The sequence below is a fragment of the Mastigoproctus giganteus genome, chromosome 7, assembly GCF_048544385.1.
Source record: "Mastigoproctus giganteus isolate SK-2022 chromosome 7, ASM4854438v1, whole genome shotgun sequence".
Classification (NCBI taxonomy): domain Eukaryota; kingdom Metazoa; phylum Arthropoda; class Arachnida; order Uropygi; family Thelyphonidae; genus Mastigoproctus; species Mastigoproctus giganteus.
In genome coordinates this window covers 72,422,246-72,447,259 of record NC_143581.1, presented here as the reverse complement: position 1 = coordinate 72,447,259, position 25,014 = coordinate 72,422,246, and the positions used below count along the sequence as shown (strand labels likewise).

Below are 25,014 nucleotides of genomic sequence, written 5' to 3'. Positions count from 1 at the left end.
CATATCTGACTGCACAATTACCCCCAGGTCCCTTTCATTCTCCACTACCCTGAGTGTAACACCACCCAGTTGGTACACTTCTCTGGGGTTACTGCTCCCCACATGCAGTTCTTTGCATTTGTCAATGTTAAACTTCAGTTGCCACATCTCAGCCCATCTACCAAACTTTTCCAGATCCTGTTGCAGCAGTGTACTGTCATTACTGTTATTAACAACCCTGTCAACCTTTGTATCATCTGCAAACTTTGACATTAAGCCTGATTATACCTTCATCAATTTTATTGATAAATATACAAAACACAATTGGCCCAGCACCGAACCCTGGGGGACTCCGCTAATAACATTAGTCCACGTAGAGCAGAGTCCATTTATTATCACTCTCTACAGTCTCCCATGCAACCATCCTTTTATCCATTGTAGCAACTTGCCCTTAATGCCATACTTCTCCAATTTGTACAGTAGTCTTCCATGTGCAACAGTATCAAAAGCTTTCCTGAAATCCAAGTATATGATAAAATTATTTTTTGCATCCAGTTCCTTTATGACCACATTGTAGTATCCAATCAAATTGGTCAGACAAGACTTCCCCTCGACAAACCTATGCTGTATCTGAATTATTACTGCTGTATTGTCTAGATCAGTTGTCTGCAAAGTGGGGAGTGCACCCCTAAGGGGTGCACAAGATAAGCTGCAATAAATCAATATTTATTAATTAGGAAAAATTTAGTTTATTGAAACATAATTGAAAATAAAAATTATAAATAAATGTTTTTTAATACTTCAATGAGGCTTTGTTTGATAGCGTGGCTTTATTTGATCATGCCATAGATCATGCACATTCAAGTACATGCATGTTGTACTTGAACTTAATTTTGTTTTGTATTTTTTTATAGGCGATCTTTTAAAATTATATGCGATTTTAGATATTATGCCTTCCATGTAAATGATTTATAAATAAAAAAAAAACTTATATACTGTATTTAATTTTTTTATTCTGGGGCGCATGCTAGTCCTTTAATAAAATAAGGGTGAGAGACCAAAAAAGTTTGGACACCACTAGTCTAGATGATCCTGCAATGCTTCTTTAACCAGTGATTCCATTATTTTCCCTGGAACAGAAGTGAAACTAACAGGTCAGTAATTACTAGTATCATCCTTTTATCTCCCTTTGTGAATTAGAGATACATTTGCACATCTCCAGTCCATAGGGACTCCCCCCAAGTCCAAGGATGCTCTCATAATTATGATTCAGGGTTTGCTTACTTCCTTTGATATTTAAACCTCCTTTAATATCTGATTATCTGATTCATCCTCTTCCTTTTTGAGTTTATATAAGTAAAGAAGTCTCTGCATCCTTTGCCAAAGATTTTTCATAATCTGGCTACACTTGCCTAACCTCCTTTGTGACTTGATTACAGACTAGCTTGTATCTACCATAGGCTTCTGCGTCACCTGACAATTTACATTCATCCCATGAATTTTTCTTCTCTGCCATGAGTCTCATTAGTTCATCTGACATCCATTTGGGCCTAAACCTAGAGCAGTATTTCTTAGTGGGAACAAAAAGCCTAGTAGCTTCCAAAATTACATCCTTGAATGCTTCCCATTTAGAATTTGCTGTTGGTAACATCATCAGTTGGTCCCACTGTATAGAACCTAAAAAATCTCTGTGACCCCTGCAGTCGCCTTTACGAAAGCAAAAACCCTCCCTTTACCCCTGATGGTAGTTACATCTTTAAGTAAATCCCACATCAGTACACTGTGATCACTGCCTCCTAGTGCTTCCTTTATCTGTAAATTCTTAATGCATGAATAATCACTGCTGATAATCAGATCAAGACTGTTACTCCCTCTTGTTGCCTCTCTAACATGCTGCTGTAGAAACAATCATCCAATAAATCCCCAAAAGCCTTGCTAGTGTGCAAGTGACCAACCGACAAGTTCCAGTCTATAACTTGGAAGTTAAAATCCCCCATTATAAGTCACTCTGATTTACTGGCCCACTCTCTTTCTCTGTATAACTGTTCACTGTACTCATCAGAGTCATTAGGCCTATAACAAACTCCTACCCTCATTTTTGCTTTCCCAGTGCTTATGTCACACCAAACTGAGTCAACATTGCACTCTCCATCTATGTCAACTGGATGCACTTCCTTAGATTTATGTATTCCTTAAATAAGAGCGTAACCCATCCTCCCTTCCTATTCTGTCTATCCTATCTTCCTACCTGTATACATTGCACTTGCCAAATTCCAATTCTGCATCCCTTATATCTGAGTAGCACCACGTCTCTAATATCCCAACAATATCTGCCTTGGATGTCTTAACCAGCACTTCAAATTCATAAAATTTATTTTCTATACTCCTAGCATTGGTGTACATGCAAGTCTACATGCGCCTGATTTTACTCTTAGTCTCTGTTTACTTGTTTCATGACTCACAGCAGTTCCTGAAATTCCCAGCAACTGGCTTGCTGGGCTGCTCCTCATTCTAATAGAAGCAGTACAAGAATCATTTCCACCTCTGCCCATGGCTACTGTTAATCTATTAATCTGTGTATCCCCCAAGCTAGCAGTTTTTTGACACACCTAACATTGCCTCAATAGCATCAGCAAATATTCCTGCACCCCTTCAACTTAAGTGTATCCCATCCCAGTAGAAGCAACCTCTTAACAAGCACAGACCACACTGAGGAAAATTCTACCCCAGGAACCCTACACAATCTCTCCAGGTCCGAATTGATTGATAAATCTCCAGGGGCTCACATCTGGTGAGAATGGGCTTGGCACACCCAGGATCCTGAGCTGGATATCATCATTCTTCTCTTTCTTGGTGATTCCTTTCTGCTTTTCTCTCTCTCTCTCTCTCTCTCTCTCTCTCTCTCTCTCTCTCTCTCAGGATAATTTGTGAATTTTTTTTTGGCTTGTGCAGCATAAGCCTCAGGCTTTCTTGCACCATATGGCTAATAACAATAATAATAATAATAATAAAAATCTCTCATCATATACTCTCTCCTATTATGGCTGGGCAGGATTGCAGACACTTCCAAATGATAACCCTAACTCGTGACTTTTTTTTAACATTGACCTATACTTGCTTAGTAAATCTGCAGATCTCTTACACTTAATGTCATTAGTGCCAATGGTACAACTATATATGCGTCTCCGTAGCCAGGTGGGAAGGAGCAGCAGTGCGTAGCATACGCTTCTTGATTAGACCGGGGTTTGAGCCCGTCACCACCAAATACGGAGGATGCGGAAAGGTCAGGGAATGACTACCGCATATCCCAGAGCAATATGGCCTTAGTTGCTAATGCTCCTAAAAACCAAATAACATAACATAACATAACAACTATATATTACCTTTTGTGCCCTTAAAAGATGATATCTGCTCTGCAATATCATCACCTTTTGCCCCTAGCAGACATACCCTGGTCTTATTCCACCTATCCTTTTTGCACAATATATTTCCCGTTTCCCCTGACAATTGAGTCACCAATAAATACTAGCTCCTGTGGAACCAACGCATTGTGCCCTGAAGGTGCCGCTGTGTTTCCTGGTGCATAAGAGTGAGCTTTGGCATCGAGTTGGGCAGCTGAGAACTTGATGGGATCCACATTTTAATTCCTTTGAGGGCATCCACCCGACTCTTCAAGCTCTTGGAGATGCCCATCGCAACGTTCAGTTGCCGCCTAATTTCTTTACATTCTCTGCACCTAGCACACAAAGACATCCTCCATCGCTAGATCATGTCCTGTTCGAGAGAGAGAGAACCACAAACATGTTGCATTTTGCACATTTTTTTAGAATGTTATGCATTGGAGAATCTTCCCTTTCGGTGGGCCCCCATTTTAATTCCTTTGATGTCATCTACCTGACTCTTCAATCTCTCATAGATGCCCATCAATGCTTAGTTGGCACCTAATTTCTTCACATTGTGTGTGCTAGGTGTATGTGCACACCTAGCACACATAAAGACATCCTCAATGGCTAGACCATGTCCTTTTCAACAGAGATCTGCAAACATGTCGCATTTTGCACATTTTTTTTAGACATTCATTGATGCATTGGAGAATTGCCCCTTTTGGTTCTTCCCCGAACCACAGAACTTTAGCTACGTTGCACACGTTCCTTTGCTGCTCTAGTCAGGGCATGATTTCTATTTTAAATATAATTTAATTAACAATAAAAATTAAAAGGATTTATAAATTTAATTGATTAATTGCCAATACTATACTATACTAAGCTAACAAATTCCTACTACAATGCTACATATTACACTATCTAGTTTTACGTTATGCCTTATGCTACCAAGTTCGAGATATACGGGCGCCTCCGTAGCCAGGTGGGAAGGAGCAGCAGTGCGTAGCACACGCTTCTTGATTAGACCGGGGTTCGAGCCCGTCACCACCAAATACGGAGTATGCGGAAAGGTCAAGGAATGACCACCGCATATCCCGGAGCAATATGGCCTTAGTTGCTAATGCTCCTAAAAACCAACCAAACAAACAACAATCGAGATATACGTAATGCTATTCCACATCGATTCTAAACAATGGCGGCAAGTTTCAAATGGGACAAGTTTTACAATACTAATAATAACCTAGAAAACCTCTTTCTAAGTTCAAAATAAACTAAGTATCATAACTAGGAATATACAGCTATTTCTAGAAAATACATTAATATGCCAATTTAGTCAATAAAATGATAAAAATTTAAGAAAAACTTCTTTACTAGATGGAGCCGTAAAAACTTCGCACACACCGAGCTAATCTCGTTCCCATAAACATCGTCAACTTGAATTTATGTCCCCTCATGTGCGTAGTCTCAGAAAGTGGAAGAATGTCATTAACATTCAGATTGCTCAATACATGCAACACTTTTAACATCTCAGTCAGATCTCTCTGCAGGTGCCTAGTCTCAAGATGAAATTTGCAGAACTGAAGCTTTCCTACGTAAGAACACTTTGATGTTCTCTTCACCAGTCTAGTTGCCCTTCTCTGCACCTGTTGCAGCAGATCTATAATCAACCCCTTATCCCTGCTATCAAAGTTTCTGCATGTCATTGACAAAACCCCTGAGCTGTCCTGGCAGCATGTCTGCACTGCTCAGAGAATTTCATGTCTGACTGCATAATTATCCCCAGGTTTCTTTCAATCTCCACTACTCTCAGTGTAGTACCAAATTGATAAGTTACCGTGGGGTTTATGCTACCCATATGCAGTACTTTGCATTTGTCAATGTTAAACTTCAGCTGCAATTTCTCAGCCATCGACCCAATTTCCTGAAATCTTATTGCAGTAGCTCACCCTAATGGCTGTTGTTAACCACCCTGCCAACCTTTGTATCATCTGCAAACTTAGAAATTAAACTTGATCCATCCAACATCAATATCATTGATAAATCGTGAAAACAACAATGGGCCCAGTACTAAACAAAGAGCAGTACCAATTGATAACTACTCTCTGTCTTCTTCCACTTAACCATCCCTTTATTCATAGCAGTAACTTGCCCTTAACGCTACTTTGCTCTAGTTTGGACAGCAGTCTTTTATGTGCAACAAGAGTTTAAAATATGAATTTGATAGTATATAACAGAGCTATGATGCTCAATACGTTCTAGGTTGATATCAATATTTGTAGAAGAATAAGATAAATTTACCTCAATATGATACTCTCCAGAAATTAAAACAAATAAAAGATTAACACAAAATGATTACAGTAAAAAATCAATTGAAAACAATTTAAAAATTAATAAAAAATTCAAAAAACAATTTAAAAAATTAATTTAAAAAGTTTAACGTAAATTTTGAAACAACTATTTTCCTTCCTGAAGCAGACAGTGCTTTTTTGGCCAAATGTCGTGATCACAGGAATGAAAATTACAGTGTAGGTGAGCTTGACTCTTAAATAGAGAGATTATTTGTCCTCGTGCATGCCCATAAAAGGCCATGACTATTTGTCTTTGTGCATGCACATAAAAGACCACGAACTGGAAATTAGATATGGACACGAACATTAATAGAATTCTCATGTAATATAATTTCGATGGTTCCTGCAATTAATAGTCTCATATAATTACGTTGACAATAAGTATTTTGGCTTCGTTAAATAAAAATGTATGGTTTTCATTAACAGCATGAAAGGCTAATTCTGATGCTGCTGAATGAGAAGCAAGAACTGAGAACATGTGCTGTTTTACTCGAAAGTTCAGCATAAATCATGTCGATCCTTGATAAGACGAGTCGCAATCACTGCAAGAAATTTGTATACCAAGTCATTTATTTGTGTTGCAAAAGAGGAAAGGACTGGGCGATTGTTCAGTATAGCGTGTAATTTCCGTATTGGTCTGGCCACAATCTTAAATTCAGTATCTTTAAAGAATCTGTTAAGTTGCTTTTGACACTGTTCAATGTGTGGGACAGAAATAAAGTATTTTTTGTTGTTACTATTCTTGGTTGGTGTAGTTTTTGTATCCTATCCTTAGTTTGTACCCTAATTCGGTTTATTCGGTTTAAAGGCAAGAGGGTAACCCTGTTTAAGAATCTGCTGGTTAATATCTGTATTTTTGAGTCTAAAACAGATTCTGTCACTGAATATTTATAGGCATTGAGAAACTGATTAAAGATAATAGACCTTTTGTAGGTGAATGGGTGATAGCTGTTATAATGTAGAAGCATACCAGTGTTTGTTGGTTTACAATAGATGTTAAATTGGATTTTATTCGCATCCTGAGCAAGCATAAAATTTAATGACTTAGTATCCGTATTTTTCCTTTTCCAATGTAAAATTGAGTCTAGGATGAATATTATCAAATGAATGTAAAATGTCTTGAATAGTGCTACTATCAGTAATAACCAGAACATCGTTATGGTTATTACTGATAGTAGCACTATTCAAGTAGTATGTGATATGAGGTAGAAAAGGCATCAAATGTATATGCTCAATCGTTGAGAGATAGGCCTATGATATTAAGCCGCTTAGACTCAATCCCATTGGAAGTTACTTCATTATATATACGAATGTAAACATTGAATACACATTAGATATTCTTTGGGATATGTTAAATAATAACTCTATACTGATTAATTATATGAAGCTTCCTATTAAAGAAATTTTTCACTTAATTAAACTTTTAGTTGAAGCTAACTATATCACCTTTCGAGACAACGTATACAAATAAATTTTTGGTTTGCCAATGGGAGTCTACACAGCTTAATATCAGAAGTCTATCTCTCAGTGACTGAGTGTATACCTTTTCTAAACCATATCACATATTATGGGAGGAATTTGGACAACGTTCTGGTTATTACTGATAGTAGCATTTTAGTAGCATGTCTATAGAAGACATTTTACATTCTTTTAATAATATTCATCCTAGACTCAATTTTACATTGAGTCTAGTCTGTATCACCCAATAATTTATATGAATCCCATGCACTTTTCTTCTCTACCACATGTCTCAATAGCTCATCTGACATCCATTTAGGTCTAAGCCTTGAACAGTATTTCTTTGTTGGTACAAAACGCATTAACTTTACTGGAGGCATATGATGCAAGAAAACAAGCTTATACAGCATCAGCCCCAAAAAAAAACCAAACCTTTTTCCATTTCACCAATCCATTCACTCCAAATGTTGGTCTAGTTTTGTCTTGAATTTATTTAAGCTCTCAACTTCCACAATGACAGATGGAAGTTTGTTCCAGCAATCAACCACTTGCTGGCTAAAGGCAAGTTTCGCACATCTATTCTACAACTGTCTTTCTTCAAGCCTAGTAACTTCTTTGATTACTTCCCTGAATACTTCCCATTTAGAATTTGCTGTTGGTAATATCATCAGTTGGCTCCACTGCACAGAATTTAAAAACTGTCTGAGATCACTATAGTCACTTATGAAAGAAAGTCTTTGTCTTTAAGCCCTTGACAGTAATTATATCTTTAATTAAATTCCACATTAATACGCTGTGATCACTGACACCAAGTGGGTCTTTCACCTGCAGATTCCTAATGCATGAAGAATCACTGCTGATAACCAGATCAAGCGTATTGTTTTCCCTTGTTGTGTCATGGTTTCAATACCTATTGAGTCAATAAATATGCACTGTGCTTACGTTGTTGGTTTTTAGTGCATCAGCAAAACTGAGGCTATATTGCACCACTGTGTGTGTGTGTGTGTGTGTGTGTGTGTGTGTGTGTGTGTGTGTGTGTGTGTGTGTGTGTGTGTGTGTGTGTGTTCATTTGCCAATTTGCATGCTGTGAGGGCTGAAAAACATAGAATAACTCACAGGTAAAAATTCTACTCTGTCTGTCTGAGATCAGTTAACAGCCCTGATTGAAGAAACCTTCTATTACGGCACTCGAATCCAGATTTCTCTAAATAAGTGACAAGAGACAAAGTCCACTACACCAGGGAGATCCAGGCAGTTCCAAAATCTAAATACAAGTACCTAACTGCTATTAGGCAGATGTACCTAATAAGGTGACCACTCATTGTATAAAACTATGTTCATTACTTTTGCCTTTTTTATAATGTACTGGAAAGATGCTATAATGCATTAAGAGCTTAATGCCTCAGGCTGTGTGAGAGAGTTAGACCATGTACAAGTTAGTGCAACTGCACCATATTAGTACACAGCCCATTCTAGATTAGCAAATTATTTGCAAAAGTGGCACCGTTTAAGTCATATCTCATATTGTGAATACCTTCACGATGAGTTGCCATGACATTGCACTACTTCGAATAAGTAACGCTTCACCTAAAGGAGAAGACAGTGGTTACTTATTCTCAGTATATACCACCACCCAGACAGCACCGTTTCAGGGCTATTTTGTATATGTTGGGATAATAACTCAACTATCCACTTGTTCCTATTAGACTTAGAAAAGCAAAAAGGTAGAGGGAAAGTAATAGTAGGAGTGGAAGAGGACAATAAACGGTGTAGAAGAATGAAAGGGACAGTAACTCCTTAAACTCATAAACTCCTTGAATAAGCAACGCTTCCCCAGTGGAGGACTGTTGTTACCTATTCTTGGAAACTCTGGACATCATCAGGCTCCCCCTGGTGCCGTTTCAGGGCTATTTGGCCCTTCTTCGGTGGGTGGGTAGGTACCCAAGTGATGTAATGATGGCAAAACAGTTATGAAGTATAACTCCACAATATGAGAGATGCCTGATGCGTATAAGAAGAATTAAGACTATAATGCATTAAGGGCTTATGCCTCAGGCTGCGAGAGAGTTAGACCATGTACAAGTTAGTGCAACTGTATGATATTAGTACACAGCCCATTCTAGATTAGCAAATTATTTGCAAAAGCAGCATCGTTTAAGTCATATCTCATATTGTGAATACCTTCACGACGAGTTGCCACAACATTGCACTACTTCGAATAAGTAACACTTCACCTAAAGGAGAAGACTGTGGTTACTTATTCTCAGTGCCGTCTGGGTGGTGGTATCCACTGAGAATAAGTAACCACAATCTTCTCCTTTAGGCGAAGCGTTACTTATTCGAAGTAGTGCAATGCGTGGCAACTCGTCATGAAGGTATTCACAATATGAGATATGACTTAAACGATGCCACTTTTGCAAATAATTTGCTAATCTAGAATGGGCTGTGTACTAATATGATGCAGTTGCACTAACTTGTACTGGAAAGATACTTAATGTTTTAGTATGTAAAACAGGCAAAATACCATACTAAAGGTATTCAAACACAACTATGTAGCTTCTCAATGATACCGAAGCATGCAGTTTGGCAATAATACAGTACTAGGTATACGTGGTGTTTAGAAAACCAAAAAAATCACTCAAAACTGGAACTTGAATGATATCTGATTTCTCGTATCTTAAGAATTTTAGTTAAATGGTTTGATACCTGTATTTGCCAAGAGATTATGATCAAGAATTTTGAATAAAATCAATCAACAATGTATTTTCATCTGTGGAGTAAAGTAACTGATTTTTTTTTTTTTTGCATTGCTTTTAGGAAAATTGAAAGACTGTTGCAGAATGCTTTTTCATAGCCACCAAAACGACGAGAAAGTATTTTAGGGTGAATACAAGAAGAGGTAAAACAAAAAGAAAAAAAGAAATCTAAGAGAATTTACTTTTATTCCTGTATAGGGATGTCTTCTTTAGCTGTTGGTAAAAATACTCCATGCAGTATTTGTTAGTTCCTTTGTTAATTTTTGACTCCATTTTATTTTATTATTATTTTTTTTTAAATGAACATCACTGATATGATTTTGTAGATAATCACTTCAGTAATTTCACTATGCTTGAGTTTCCTGTTTCCGAAATTTTGACTAACAGCCCATGGGAGATAAAGGAATAAATCAGAATCAAATATAGTTAATAAAAATTATATTAATCGTGTAGAGAAATTAGCAAAAAAGTAGGTAGCTAAGCTGCTGATGTCTTCTCTATTTACCTATAATTCGATTTTTGTTAGTTCATGCTTGATTAGGTTTGTTATTGGAAAATCAGAAAAATCCAAAAACCAGCACTCTCCATATAGCTTTATATGGTTTCATTTTATATGGTGCATTGTGCACCATATAAAATAAAAGTATCTTTCCCTCCCTCAGCTATTAAAATGAGTTTCCTTACTAAAAAAAAGTAAGAAATAAATTATGTGTTATGTGTTAAGGTTATGCAAATTCAAAAGAATAATATAGATACTGGACCACCTTATCAAGCCCAAAAACAGGACGTTTTTAAGATTTTTTTTTTTTTGCACGAAACTGATTCACTTAAAAAATCATTTTCCAAGTCACTATTAGATGATGAATTAGTTCACAAAATATAATTATATTTAACTTAATGCTTTTGAAAACAGGTGGTATCATTTGCTACTTCAATATGCATTTATGTTTCACAGTCAATAAATCAACTTTCACTTGCCATAAGTAAAATGCTGTGGGCTTAAGAACTCAAGACAGAAAGTCTGAAGTCTGCTAAACAAAGTCCACAATTTACAAGATTTATTTTTAAATTCAAACAGCTTCTACTAAGTGAATATTAAACAGCTAACTGGTATGTACTTAAAAAAATTAAAAAGTAATGAATATGTTATAAACACCTGGTTAAAATTTGCCATGACTGTTAGCCATTGAGCAAACTTTTTAAATGTATAAACTAAACTATAATTTTTTTTCCAATCATTCTAAGTACTTTCTGTAAAAGAAGACTTTGTTTACTTCTTTAAATTTTCAAGCTTCTGTTGCTGTTTGGTTGGCTGGCAAGGATATCATATATACAGTAAGCCCTTGCTAATCTGGTTACAGTTAATCCAGATCGAAATATGAAAAATTCTGTTCACAGTTGAGTACAGGCAACCCCATATAACATGGTTTTGCTCTAGCACGATAGATAAATTCAGACAATTTATCTATCGTGCTAATCCTCGCACAACACGGTACTTATATAAAACACAGTTTCGCTCTAACAGGGTTAGAGAATTGCAGCAAACCTCACATAACATGGCATTTTTGAGCTTTTGTGCGGAGGAAACCCTGCTATTATGTTGGATGTAATTTTTCAACATTTCCACTCTTCTTGAATCCCCACTGTTGACTCGCTAGTCAAAAAAAATTATTAAGAAATCCCTGTATTTTATTTTGTTGGGAAATCCCCGTGTTATGTTCTGTGCTATTGAACTTGTGGAAAAATCTAGATTTCAAAGTTTTATTACTATTGGATAGCACACTAAGTCATCCAAATGTTGAAGTACCACCACAGTTGTACTAGGTTACTACAACTTCTTTAATTCAGCCATTAGATCAAGGCATTATATCCACCTTTAAAATTAATTACATCAGAAAATCATTACAATAGATTTTGGAAAAAAACTGATTCCTAATTTATTGAAGTGATGGAGGCATGGAAACATTTCTCAATTGTGGACTGTATCAGAATCACAGCTTCATCGCTCAAAGAAGTAAAACCATCAACATTAAATGCGTGTGGAAAAATGTATGGCCAGAGTCAGTTCATTCAGGAAATATGGTCGAACCAGAAGAAAGCGGAATCGGTGCGATAGGCAGAACTTGATAAGTTGGTAGGTTGAGAAGGTTTCTTTTGATGATATGACTGCTGAAGCCCTCGTGGGTAGCACAGTTGACAGAATTGCCCTCCTCCCCACACCAGGTGAAAAAGACCCGAGTTTGAATCTCATTGATGACAGGAGGAATTTTTATGGGTTTTTTTCATAACACGGCAGAGTTGGTCAGTCTGAGGCGTGGGTAGCATGATTTTTTCTCCCAGAAACTTGGGTTTTTTTGTCTAGCAAAACAGAAAATCGACCTCAGGACACACACAATTTATAGACAATATATGCAGCGCAACACAGCCTTAGTCACCGATTTGGTGGAAATCGGCATCGGAGGTAAACCAATTCAGTAGATTGATAGCACAGATGAAAATTCTAAACTTCCAAATTTTACAGTATAAAGCATATGGGAAGGCATAAAGTTAGCCAAAAAACTAGAATCTTATTTTTTGAATGGAAGGAGCCCAAAGTTCAAAAGAGAGCTTTAAAAATGCTTAGTTCCATATGATGAAATTCACAAAGATTTATCAAGCAAAAGCAAACAAAACCAGATTGCTGATTTTTTAAAGAGAGCAGAAGATACACGAAATCTAGAATGGTGTATTTTTGTTAACGAATAGTGTATTTTTGTTAACGAAATAGTGTATTTTTGTTAGTTTTGTTAACATTTTGTTAATGAAATAGTGCATTTTTTTAGTTTTGTTAAAATTTTGTTAATGAAATAGTATATTTTGTTAGTTTTGTTAACATTTTGTTAATGAATTAGTGTATTTTTGTTAGCTTTTGGAACGTAACCCCCCCCCCCACTTTTTGTACTTTTTCTTAGTCCATATAACACGACATTTTATAGGAACCGAACTACCGTGTTATACGAGGGTTACCTGTATTGTTTGTTTGTTGTTTGGTTTTTAGGAGCATTAGCAACTAAGGCCATAGTGCTCCGGGATATGCGGTGGTCATTCCCTGACCTTTCCGCATCCTTCATATTTGGTGGCGACGGGCTCGAACCCCGGTCTAATCAAGAAGCGTGTGCTATGCACTGCTGCTCCTTCCCACCTGGCTACGGAGGCGCCAAGGGTTACCTGTACATTGAAAGACAAAGGATTTAGGAAGGCAGATGAGTCACTCTGACTGCACAGAGAGAGAGAGAGAGACGGAGCATACATTACATTGTCTTGCGTGTTGTTGATTATCACTGTTGATCCTGTCTGAGTCAGCCAGATGTTATTAGCATTAGTACAGGCATTTGATGCAAGAAAGCAAGCTTATGCAGCATCAGCCAAAAAAATAAATAAATAAATAAATAAAAAATAACCACTTCCACTTCACCCCTCTGTTCGTTCGAAATACCTGTCCAGCTGAGCCTTAAACTTATTTAGACTATCAACTTCCACGACAAGGGATGGAAGTCTATTCCACCAACCAACCACCCGCTGGCTAAAGGCAAATTTCCTCACGTCTATCCTACATCTGTCTTTTCTCAATTTGAATTTATGCCCTCTCAGGTGATTATTCTGAGCAAGAGGAAGAATCCCATCAGCACTGAGCATGCTCAAACCATTCAAGGCTTTATACACCTCTATCAGATCATCTCACCGGTTCCTAGACTCCAGACACTGTAATTTCCAAAACTTAAGCCTTTCTTCGTAAGAGCACCCCCTTTGTTCCATTCACTAATCTTGTTGCTCTTCTCTGTACTCGTTCCAGCAGCTCTACATCCTTCTTCAAATGAGGCCTCCAGACCTGTATACAGTACTCTAGGTGTGGCCTGACCATTGCCTTATACAAGGGAATAATCACCTCCTTATCCCTGCTAGAAAAATTCCTATATATCATCGACAATACACCATGAGCTACTCTTGCAGCCCATCTGCACTGCTCAGAAAACTTCATATCTGCCTGCACAACCACCCCCAGGTCCCTTTCATTCTCTACCCCTGTCAGTGTAGTACCACAGAGTTGACACGTTGCTCTGGGGTTGTTGTTTCCCATATGTAGTACTTTACATTTGTCAATGTTAAACTTCATTTGCCACCTCTCAGCCAATCTGCTCAACCTTTCCAGATTATGTTGCAGTAGCATAGTGTCAGTAGTGTCCTTGACAACCTTGCCAACCTTCGTATCGTCTGCAAACTTGGACATTAAGCTTGATATACCATCATCAATATCATTTATAAATACAGAAAACAATAATGGACCCAATACTGAACCCTGAGGGACTCCACTAATAACATTGGTCCACGATGAGCAGTGTCCATTGATTACCACTCTTTGTCTTCTTCCCCTCAACCACCCCTTTATCCATAGCAGCAATTTGCCTCCAATGTCACACTGCTCCAATTTGTGCAGCAGTCTTCCATGTGCAACAGTATCGAAAGCCTTTCTAAGATCCAAATATATAATATCAAAGTTATTCCCTGCATCCAGTTCTTTTGTGACTGCATCATAGTATTCAATCAAATTGGTCAGGCAAGATTTTCCCTTAACAAAACCATGTTGTGTCCGAGCTATAACGGAAGTCTTGTCTAGATGATCCTGCAGTGCTTCTTTAACCAGTGCCTCCATTAATTTTCCTGGAACAGAAGTTAAACTCACAGGTCTATAATTACTTGTGTCAGCTTTAGATCCTCTTTTGTGAATTGGGGTCACATTTGCACATCTCCAGTCCATGGGTACTTCCCCAAGGAAGCTCTCATAATTATGGCTAAGGGTTTATTTACTTCCTTTGCTGCCTCCTTTAATATAACTGGATAGATCCCGTCCACCCCAGGTGCCTCTCTTGTATTTATCTTCAACAATTTCTCCTCCACTTTACTCTCAGTTATTACAAGATTCTCTAGCTTACTGCCAGAGTTGAATACACCTCTGGCATTCCCCTCGCTGAATAACTCCTCATGTGTGAATGTCGATGCAAAATATTCCTTCAGTTTGTTAGCTACCTGAGCAGGATCATCAACAGTTGACCCATCGATATCAAGTAGACCAATCTGATTCATTCCCTTCCTTCTACAGTTTACATAAGTAAAGAACTCTTTGCTGTTTTTCTTTGCATCCCTTGCCAAAGATTTCTCACAATCTGCCTTCGCCTGCCTAACCTCCTTTGTAACTTGGTTACAGATCAACTTGTATCTATCATAGGCTTCTGTGTCAAGTGTTAATTTGTATGTATCCCATGCATTTTTCTTCTCTGCCATATGTCTCATTAGTTCATCTGACATCCACTTAGGCCTAAACCTTGAACAATATTTCTTAGTTGGTATGTATAGCCTAGTAGCTTCCAAGATAAGTTCTTTGAATGCTTCCCATTTTGAATTTGCTGTTGGTAACATCATCAGTTGGTCCCACTGTATAGAATTTAAATACTGTCTCAGTCCATCGTGGTCGCCTTTACGAAAGCAATAACCCTTCCCTTTACCCCTAATGGTAGTTACCTCTTTGAGTAAATCCCACTTCAGCACACTGTGATCACTGCCACCTAGTGGTTCATTTACCTGCAGATTCTTAATGCATGAAGAATCACTACTGATAATCAAATCAAGAGTATTACTCCCTCTAGTTGCCTCCCGAACATGCTGATGTAGAAAACAATCATCCAATAAATCCACAAAAGTCCTGCTAGTGTGTGAGTAACCAGCCCCCAGATTCCAGTCAATATCTGGGAAATTAAAATCTCCCATTATAAGACTCTCTGATTTACTGGCCCACTCTATTTCCCTGTAGAGTTTCTTATTATACTCATCAGAGTCATTAGGCCTATAGCACACTGCTACTCAATTTTGATCTCCCAATGCTTATGTCACACCAAACTGACTCGACACTGCACTGTCCAGCAATGTTGACTGGCTTCACTTCCTTTTATTTTACGTATTTCTTAACTAATAGCATAACCCCTCCTCCCTTCCTATCCTGTCTATCCTTTCTGTAGACATTGTACTCCCCAAATTACAGTTCTGCATTCCTCATATGAATTACTTAGCAAGTACAGGTCACTGCTGAAAAAAAAGCCGTGAATTAGGGTTGAACTTGAAAGTGTCTGCAATTCTGCCCAGACACGATAGGAGGGAGTATATGATGAGAGCCTTGTCGATCAATTCGGCCCTGGAGGGATTGTGCAAGGCTCAAGGGGTAGAATTTTTTTCAGCCTGGACTGTACTTGTTAACAGGAGAGATTGCTTCTACAGGGATGGGATACACTTAAATAGAAAAGGTGCAAGAATTTTTGCTGATGCTGTCGAGGCAGTGTTAGGTGGGTCGGAAAACTGCTAGTTGGGGGGGATACAAGGACTAATAGATTAACAGTAGCCACTGGCAGAGGTGGAAGTGATTCTTGCACTGCTTCTATTGATATGAGCAGAAGTCTGAAAAACAAGATGCAGGATATTTCAGAGACTGCTGGTAGTCATTGCGGTACAAGTAAACACATGGGTTGCGTTAGGGTAGCAAAGAATAGAAACAGGTGCATGTATACCTGCGTGTACACCAATGCTAGGAGTTTGGTAAATAAATTTGATGAATTTGAGGTATTGCTCAAAACATCAAAGGCAGATATTGTTGGGATATCAGAGACGTGGTGTCACACAGATATAAGTAATGCGGAACTGGAATTTGGGGAATACAATGTGTATAGAAAGGATAGACAGGACAGGAGGGGAGGAGGGGTTATGCTATTAATTAAGAAACACATAAAGTCCAAGGAAGTGAAGCCAGTTGACATCGATGGACAGGGCAGTGCCGAATCAGTTTGGTGTGACATAAGCATAGGGAAATCAAAATTGAGAGTAGGAGTGTGCTATAGGCCTAATGACTCTGATGAGTATAATAAGATATTGTACAGGGAAATAGAGTGGGCCAGTAAATCAGAGAGTCTTATAATGGGGGATTTTAATTTCCCAGATATTGACTGGAATTTGTGGGTTGGTCACTCGCACACTAGCAAGGCTTTTGTGGATTTATTGGATGATTGTTTTCTACATCAGCATGTTCGTGAGGCAACAAGAGGGAGCAATACTCTTGATCTGATTATCAGTAGTGACTCTTCGTGCATTAAGAACCTGCAGATAAATGAACCACTAGGTGGCAGTGATCACAGTGTGTTGAAGTGGGATTTACTCAAGGAGGTAACTACCATCAGAGGTAAAGGGAAGGGTTTTTGTTTTCGTAAAGGCGACTATGATGGTCTGAGACAGTATTTAAATTCTGTACAGTGGGACCAACTGATGATGTTACCAACAGCAAACTCTAAATGGGAAGCATTCAAGGAACTAATCTTGGAGGCTACCAGGCTTTACATACCAACTAAGAAATATTGTTCAAGGTTTAGGCCTAAATGGTTGTCAGATGAACTAATGAGACATGTGGCAGAGAAGAAAAATGCATGGGATACATATAAATTAATGGGTGACATGGAAGCCTATGATAGATATAAGTTGGTCTGTAACCAAGTCACAAAGGAGATTAGGCAGGCAAAGGCAGACTACGAAAAATCCTTGGCAAAGGATGCAAAGAAAAACAGAAAAGAGTTCTTTACATACTTGAACTCGAGAAGGAAAGGGATGAATCAGATTGGTCCACTGGATATTGATGGTTCAACAGTTGAGGATCCTGCTCAGGTGGCTAACAATCTAAACGAGTATTTTGCATCTACATTCACGCATGAGGAGTTATTCAGGAAGGAGAATGATGTAGGTAAAGTAAACATTGGCAGTGAGCTGGATGATTTTGTAATAACTGAGAGGAAAGTGGAGGAGAGATTGTTGAGGATAAACATAAAAAAGGCACCTGGGGTGGATGGGATCTATCCAGTTATATTAAAGGAGGCAGCAAAGGAAGTATGCAAACCCCTAGCCATAATTATGAGAGCTTCTTTGGACTCAGGGGAGGTACCCATAGACTGGAGATGTGCAAATGTAACCCCAATTCACAAAGGAGGATCAAAGGCTGACACAAGTAATTATAGACCTGTTAGTTTAACTTCTGTTCCAGGTAAATTAATGGAGGCACTGGTTAAAGAAGCACTGCAGGATCATCTAGACAAGAATTCAGTTATAGCTCAGACGCAGCATGGTTTTGTTAAGGGCAGGTCTTGCCTGACCAATTTGATTGGATACTATGATGTAGTCACAAAAGAACTGGATGCAGGGAATAACTTTGATATTATATATTTGGATCTTAGAAAGGCTTTTGATACTGTTGCACATGGAAGACTGCTGCACAAATTGGAGCAGTGTGGCATTGGAGGCAAATTGCTACTATGGATAAGGGGATGGTTGAGTGGCAGAAGACAGAGAGTGGTAATCAATGGACACTGCTCAACGTGGACTAATGTTATTAGTGGAGTTCCTCAAGGTTCAGTGTTGGGTCCGTTGTTGTTTTCGGTGTTTATGAATGATATTGATGATGGGATATCAAGTTTAATGTCCAAGTTTGCAGATGATACAAAGGTTGGCAGGGTCGTTAAGGACACTACTGACGCTATGCTGCTGCAACAGGATCTGGAAAGGTTGAACAGATGGGCTGAGAGGTGGCAAATGAAGTTTAACATTGACAAATGTAAAGTACTACATATGGGAAACAGTAACCCCAGAGCAACGTATCAACTCTGCGGTACTGCACTGACAGTGGTGGAGAATGAAAAGGACCTGGGGGTAATTGTGCAGGGAGATATGAAGTTCTCTGAGCAGTGCAGACGAGCTGCAAGAGTAGCTCATGGTGTCTTGTCAATGATATACAGGAATTTTTCTAGCAGGGATAAGGAGGTGATTATTCCCTTGTATAAGGCAATGGTTAGGCCACATCTTGAGTACTGTATACAGGTCTGGAGGCCTCATTTCAAGAAGGATGTAGAGCTGCTGGAACGGGTACAGAGAAGGGCAACAAGATTAGTAAATGGAACAAAGGGTTGCTCTTACGAAGAAAGGCTTAAGTTTTGCAAATTACAGAGTCTGGAGACTAGGCACCGGCGAGGTGATCTGATAGAGGTGTATAAGGCCTTGAATGGTTTGAGCATGCTCAATGCCAATGGGATTCTTCATCTTTCTCAGAATAATCACCTCAGAGGGCATAAATTCAAATTGAGGAAGGACGGATGTCGGATAGATGTGCGGAAATTTGCCTTTGGCCAGCGGGTGGTTGGTTGGTGGAACCGACTTCCATCACTTGTTGTTGAAGTTGATAGCCTAAACAAATTTAAAGCTCAACTGGACAGGTATTTCGAACGAACGGAGGGGTGAAATGGGAGTGGGTTTTTTTTTTTTTTTTTTTTTGGCTGATGCTGAATAAGCTTGCTTTCTTGCATCGTATGCCTCTACTAATGCTAATGCTAATGCTAATATCTGTGTGACACCACGTCTCTGAAATCCCCACAATATCTGCCTTTGATGTTTTGAGCAATACCTCAAATTCATCAAATTTATTTACTATACTCCTAGCATTGGTGTACATGCAAGTATACATGCACCTGTTCTTTTTCTTAGCTATCCTAACGCAACCTATGTGTTTATTTGTACCCCAATGATTCCTAGCAGTCTCTGAAATATCCTACATCTTATTTTCCAGGCTGCGGCTCATTCCAATAGAAGTAGTGCAAGAATCACTTTCACCTCTGCCAGTGGCTACTGTTAATCTATTAGTCCTTGAATCCCCCCAATCTAGCAGTTTTCCGACCCACCTAACACTGCCTCGATAGCATCGGCAAACATTCTTGCACCCTTTCTATTTAAGTGTATCCCATCCCTGTAGAAGCAGTCTCTCCTGTTAACAAGTACAGACCAGGCTGAAAAAAATTCTACCCCTTGAGCCTTGCACAATCTTTCCAGGGCCGAATTGATCGACAGGGCGTTATTGCTTATATCGCTATTGCTTATTGCTTCATTATTGATCGTTATTGCTTATATCGCTTCATTTGCATACTTCTTTATACATATACGTACATAAGTTAACATATTTTATATATAATTATGGTTTCTAAAGAATAGAAAAGTGGAATAAAAAGAAAACATGTTATTAAAACTATCATTAACAAGCTCAAAGTGATAGAACAACTTGAAAATGGTGTTCTTGAAAAAAAAACTGCTGAAGAATTTGGTATTGGCCAATAGACTGTGTCAGATATTAAAAAACAAAAAAGAATCTATAAAGTCGTTTTCTTTAAAATTTGATGTGGGAAGTGATAAAAGCAGTGTATTAAATAGACAAACATTAAAAAAGCCAGAAAGAAGTGTTGCTGGAAGAAGCTGTATTTAAGTGTTATTCACAGCAAGGATCAAGTGGCATTGGCATGCAATGCCAGCGCCACCTGATAAATGTATAAAAATACAATACATCTATCAATGGATAAATGTACAGTAAACCCCCGCTATTCGCGGTATCTGTATTCGCCTATTTGCGGTAGCTGATTTAATATATTGACTGGAATTTGTGGGTTGGTCACTCACACACTAGCAAGGCTTTTGTGGATTTATTGGATGATTGTTTTCTACACCAGCATGTTCGGGAGGCAACTAGAGGGAGTAATACTTTTGATCTGATTATCAGTAGTGATTCTTCATGCATTAGGAATCTGCAGATAAAGGAACCACTGGGTGGCAGTGATCACAGTGTGCTGAAGTGGGATTTACTCAAGGAGGTAACTACCATCAGAGGTAAAGGGAAGGGTTTTTGCTTTCGTAAAGGCGACTATGATGGTCTGAGACAGTATTTAAATTCTATACAGTGGGACTAACTGATGATGTTACCAACAGCAAATTGAAAATGGGAAGCATTCAAGGAACTAATCTTGGAAGCTACCAGGCTTTACATACCAACCAAGAAATATTGTTCAAGGTTCAGGCCTAAATGGTTGTCAGATGAACTAATGAGACATATGGCAGAGAAGAAAAATGCATGGGGTACATACAAATTAATGGGTGACATGGAAGCCTATGATAGATATAAGTTGGTCTGTAACCAAGTCACAAAGGAGATTAGGCAGGCAAAGGCAGATTATGAGAAATCCTTGGCAAAGGATGCAAAGAAAAACAGAAAAGAGTTCTTTACCTATTTAAACTCAAGAAGGAAAGGGATGAATCAGATTGGTCCACTGGATGTTGATGGTTCAACAGTTGAGGATCCAGCTCAGGTGGCTAACAATCTAAATGAGTATTTTGCATCTACATTCACACATGAGGAGTTATTCAGGAAGGGGAATGTCGTAGGTGAAGTAAACATTGGCAGTGAGCTAGATGATTTTCTAATAACTGAGAGGAAAGTGGAGGAGAAATTGTTGAGGATAAACATAAAAAAGGCACCCGGGGTGGATGGGATCTATCCAGTTATATTAAAGGAGGCAGCAAAGGAAGTAAGCAAACCCCTAGCCATAATTATGAGAGCTTCTTTGGACTCAGGGGAGGTAACCACGGACTGGAGATGTGCAAATGTAACCCCAATTCACAAAGGAGGATCAAAGGCTGACACAAGTAATTATAGACCTGTTAGTTTAACTTCGGTTCCAGGAAAATTAATGGAGACACTGGTTAAAGAAGCACTGCAGGATTATCTGGACACGAATTCAGTTATAGCTCAGACACAGCATGGTTTTGTTAAGGGCAGGTCTTGTCTGACCAATTTGATTGGATACTATGATGTAGTCACAAAAGAACTGGATGCAGGGAATAACTTTGATATTATATATTTGGATCTTAGAAAGGCTTTCGATACTGTTGTGCATGGAAGACTGCTGCACAAATTGGAGAAGTGTGGCATTGGAGGCAAATTGCTGCTATGGATAAAGGGATGGTTGAGTGGCAGAAGACAGAGAGTGGTAATCAATGGACACTGCTCAACGTGGACTAATGTTATTAGTGGAGTTCCTCAGGGTTCAGTGTTGGGTCCATTGTTGTTTTCTGTATTTATAAATGATATTGATGATGGTGTATCAGGCTTAATGTCCAAGTTTGCAGACGATACCAAGGTTGGCAGGGTTGTTAAGGACACTACTGATACTATGCTGCTGCAACAGGATCTGGAAAGATTGAGCAGATGGGCTGAGAGGTGGCAAATGAAGTTTAACATTGACAAATGTAAAGTACTAGATATGGGAAACAGTAACCCCAGATCAACGTATCAACTCTGTGGTACTATGCTGACAGTGGTAGAGAATGAAAAGGACCTGGGGGTAATTGTGCAGGCAGATATGAAGTTCTCTGAGCAGTGCAGACGAGCTGCAAGAGTAGCTCATGGTGTCTTGTCAATGATATACAGGAATTTTTCTAGCAGGGACAGGGATGTGATTATTCCCTTGTATAAGGCATTGGTCAGGCCACACCTTGAGTACTGTATACAGGTCTGGAGGCCTCATTTCAAGAAGGATGTAGAGCTGCTGGAACGAGTACAGAGAAGGGCAACAAGATTAGTGAATGGAACAAAGGGTTGCTCTTACGAAGAAAGGCTTAAGTTTTGCAAATTACAGAGCCTGGAGACTAGGCATTGGCGAGGTGATCTGATAGAGGTGTATAAGGCTTTGAATGGCTTGAGCATGCTCAATGCCGATTGGATTCTTCCTCTTGCTCAGAATAATCACCTGAGAGGGCATAAATTCAAATTGAGGAAGGACGGATGTCGGATAGATGTGCGGAAATTTGCCTTTAGCCAGCGGGCAGTTGGTTTGTGGAATAGACTCCCATCGCTTGTTGTTGAAGTTGATAGCCTAAACAAATTTAAGGCTCAGCTGGACAGGTATTTCGAACGAACGGAGGGGTGAAATGGGGAGTAGTGGTTGTTTTTTTTTTGGCTGATGCTGAATAAGCTTGCTTTCTTGCATCATATGCCTCTGCTAATGCTAATGCTAATATAAAATGAAACCTAAAAAAATGTGAATTTTAAAGCGCCATGAACATTTTCCGCCATAAAAAAACATGCGCGTGGCTAAAATTATCTTTCCCGGTCAAAACAGCACTCAGTGGGTGGGGGGAGAGGGTTGATAAAATCACGAGCGTGGATGTTTCTTGCTAATCCTTGTTCAGTATGTGTTATGCGCTTGTCATGGAAGGTTTCGTCGTTTGCTTTTAATTTATATTCTTATAAATTGAATAAATTTATCAATTTATAAATTGATATGCGTACAAAAGTGATAAATCTACCGTTTTCAGTGTAAAACAGACTTTTTCGAGTGTGTTAACGGAAGAAAGTGTCTTTATTGTGGACAAATTCTTTCTAACCAGTACAAAAATATGGCTACGAATTACAAGAGAAATGTGAAAAGATCAAAGAAGGTGATGACATTAGCGAATAAAATTGAGTTATTAGACAAAATTTCTAATGGTGAAAGTGTCTTCTCAGTGGCAAAACATTATAAAATCAATGAGTCAATGGTACGATCAATCAAGGAATCAGAAGAAAAAATCCGCCGTAGTGTCCGTGAAAACGCGCTAATTGCTTCAAAAATTTGCTCTGTAACTCATGATGTTAAATTAGAAAAAATGGAAAAAGCTTTAAATCTGTGGATAGAAGACTGAACTCAAAATAAAATTCCGTTAAGTTCACTCATCATTCGTGAAAAGGCAAAACTCCTTTATCAACACTTTAGCGAAACAGGTGATAGCACTGATGTGATAAGTTTTTTAGTTAGCAAAGGCGCTGGTTTGAAAGATTTGTTTGAATTTTTTAATAAATATTACATTTAATATTAAATTGTTTCATATTTTCATTTCGATGCCATATGCTCGCATTTCACTATGTACTGTCTATGTACATAGTCATATTACGAAGGTACATATAATACATACATAGACAAAATTTTAGACTAGTTTTTCTTATATATTTCATACTTTGGAAGGGAACCCCTTTATTACTATGGGAGCCATAACTCAGTATTTGTGTTTTCGGTATTCGCGGTATTTCTCAGGAACATAACCACCATTTAAAAAGACAATATATTACTATATTGTCTTTTTAAAGTTTTTAAATAAAGGCTTTAAAAACTTTTAAAGGTTTTAAATAAAAGTAAAATATTACTGTATTATTTAATAAAAACATTAAATAATACAGTAATATTTTTTTATTTATTTTCATCAGCACTACTTATATTTTATTTATTAAATTTTCCATTTATTTGTGTTCTAAGTTTTTGTTCTTTTAAGGTTATCTTTTGCTTCAAATCCGGATGACCCCTCCCCCAAATTATTTCGGATTAGCAAGGGTTTACTGCACATATTTTTTTATGTGTGTATATATATATATATATATATATATGAATTTGTGTGTGTGTGTGTGTGTGTGTGTGTGTGTACACATGCATATATATATATATATATATAAAATTATACCTCTTCTTCTCCTGGTAACTCATCATCATCAACTATTTGGTCCTCATATGCCATACTTTTTGTATTTTAGGTAACCTAAAATCTAAAATATGGAAAAAATCTTTCAGTGAAAACCTTGCAAGTTTCACAGTAAATGACATTTTACTTAATTACTTCAGTTATCTATACTACTTTCAGTAGTAAATGTAATAAAAATTCCTCAAAAAATTTGACAAAATTAATCTTCATTTTCTGACCATTTTTTTTGTCATATTTGGACTGAAATTTTTGAATTTGATGTTAAAATTGGACTAAGCATTACCATTTAGATTTTACATTTTCCAAATTAAAATTTTGCCTAATGATCAACTGCTTTTTAATCAATGAAAAGTTGTTCCCCATCCTTGGTTTAGTCTAAAAACATCATCTCTGCACTTCTGCAATGAAAATTTTTATTTGAATTAAAAAAAAAAAAACATGGTTGTGTGATGATTGCTTTCATCAAGAGTGACAACATCATACAACTCTGCCATTTAGAAAAAAAACCAGTTGATTAGTGAAAATTTTAATTTAGAAATCATAAAATCTGAATAGTAATACCTAGTCCAATTTTACAATCAAGAGTTTCAGTCCAGATATAACTAAAGATCCAGACAACAAATAGCCTAAACCTAAAAATAGGAGATA

The 25,014-nt window shown here is 37.9% G+C and overlaps 1 protein-coding gene across 1 annotated transcript in view; it reads right to left on the bottom strand.

Annotated features, from left to right (window-relative positions):
* The window catches only part of LOC150082989 (meiotic recombination protein DMC1 homolog), a 242,351-nt gene extending 217,949 nt beyond the window's left edge, over nt 1–24,402 (bottom strand). The window contains exon 1 of the mRNA XM_090378343.1: nt 24,349–24,402. Within this exon, the coding sequence (XP_090234469.1) occupies nt 24,349–24,402 (54 nt within the window). The remainder of the gene's footprint in view (nt 1–24,348) is intronic.
* Nucleotides 24,403–25,014: the final 612 nt, after the last annotated feature.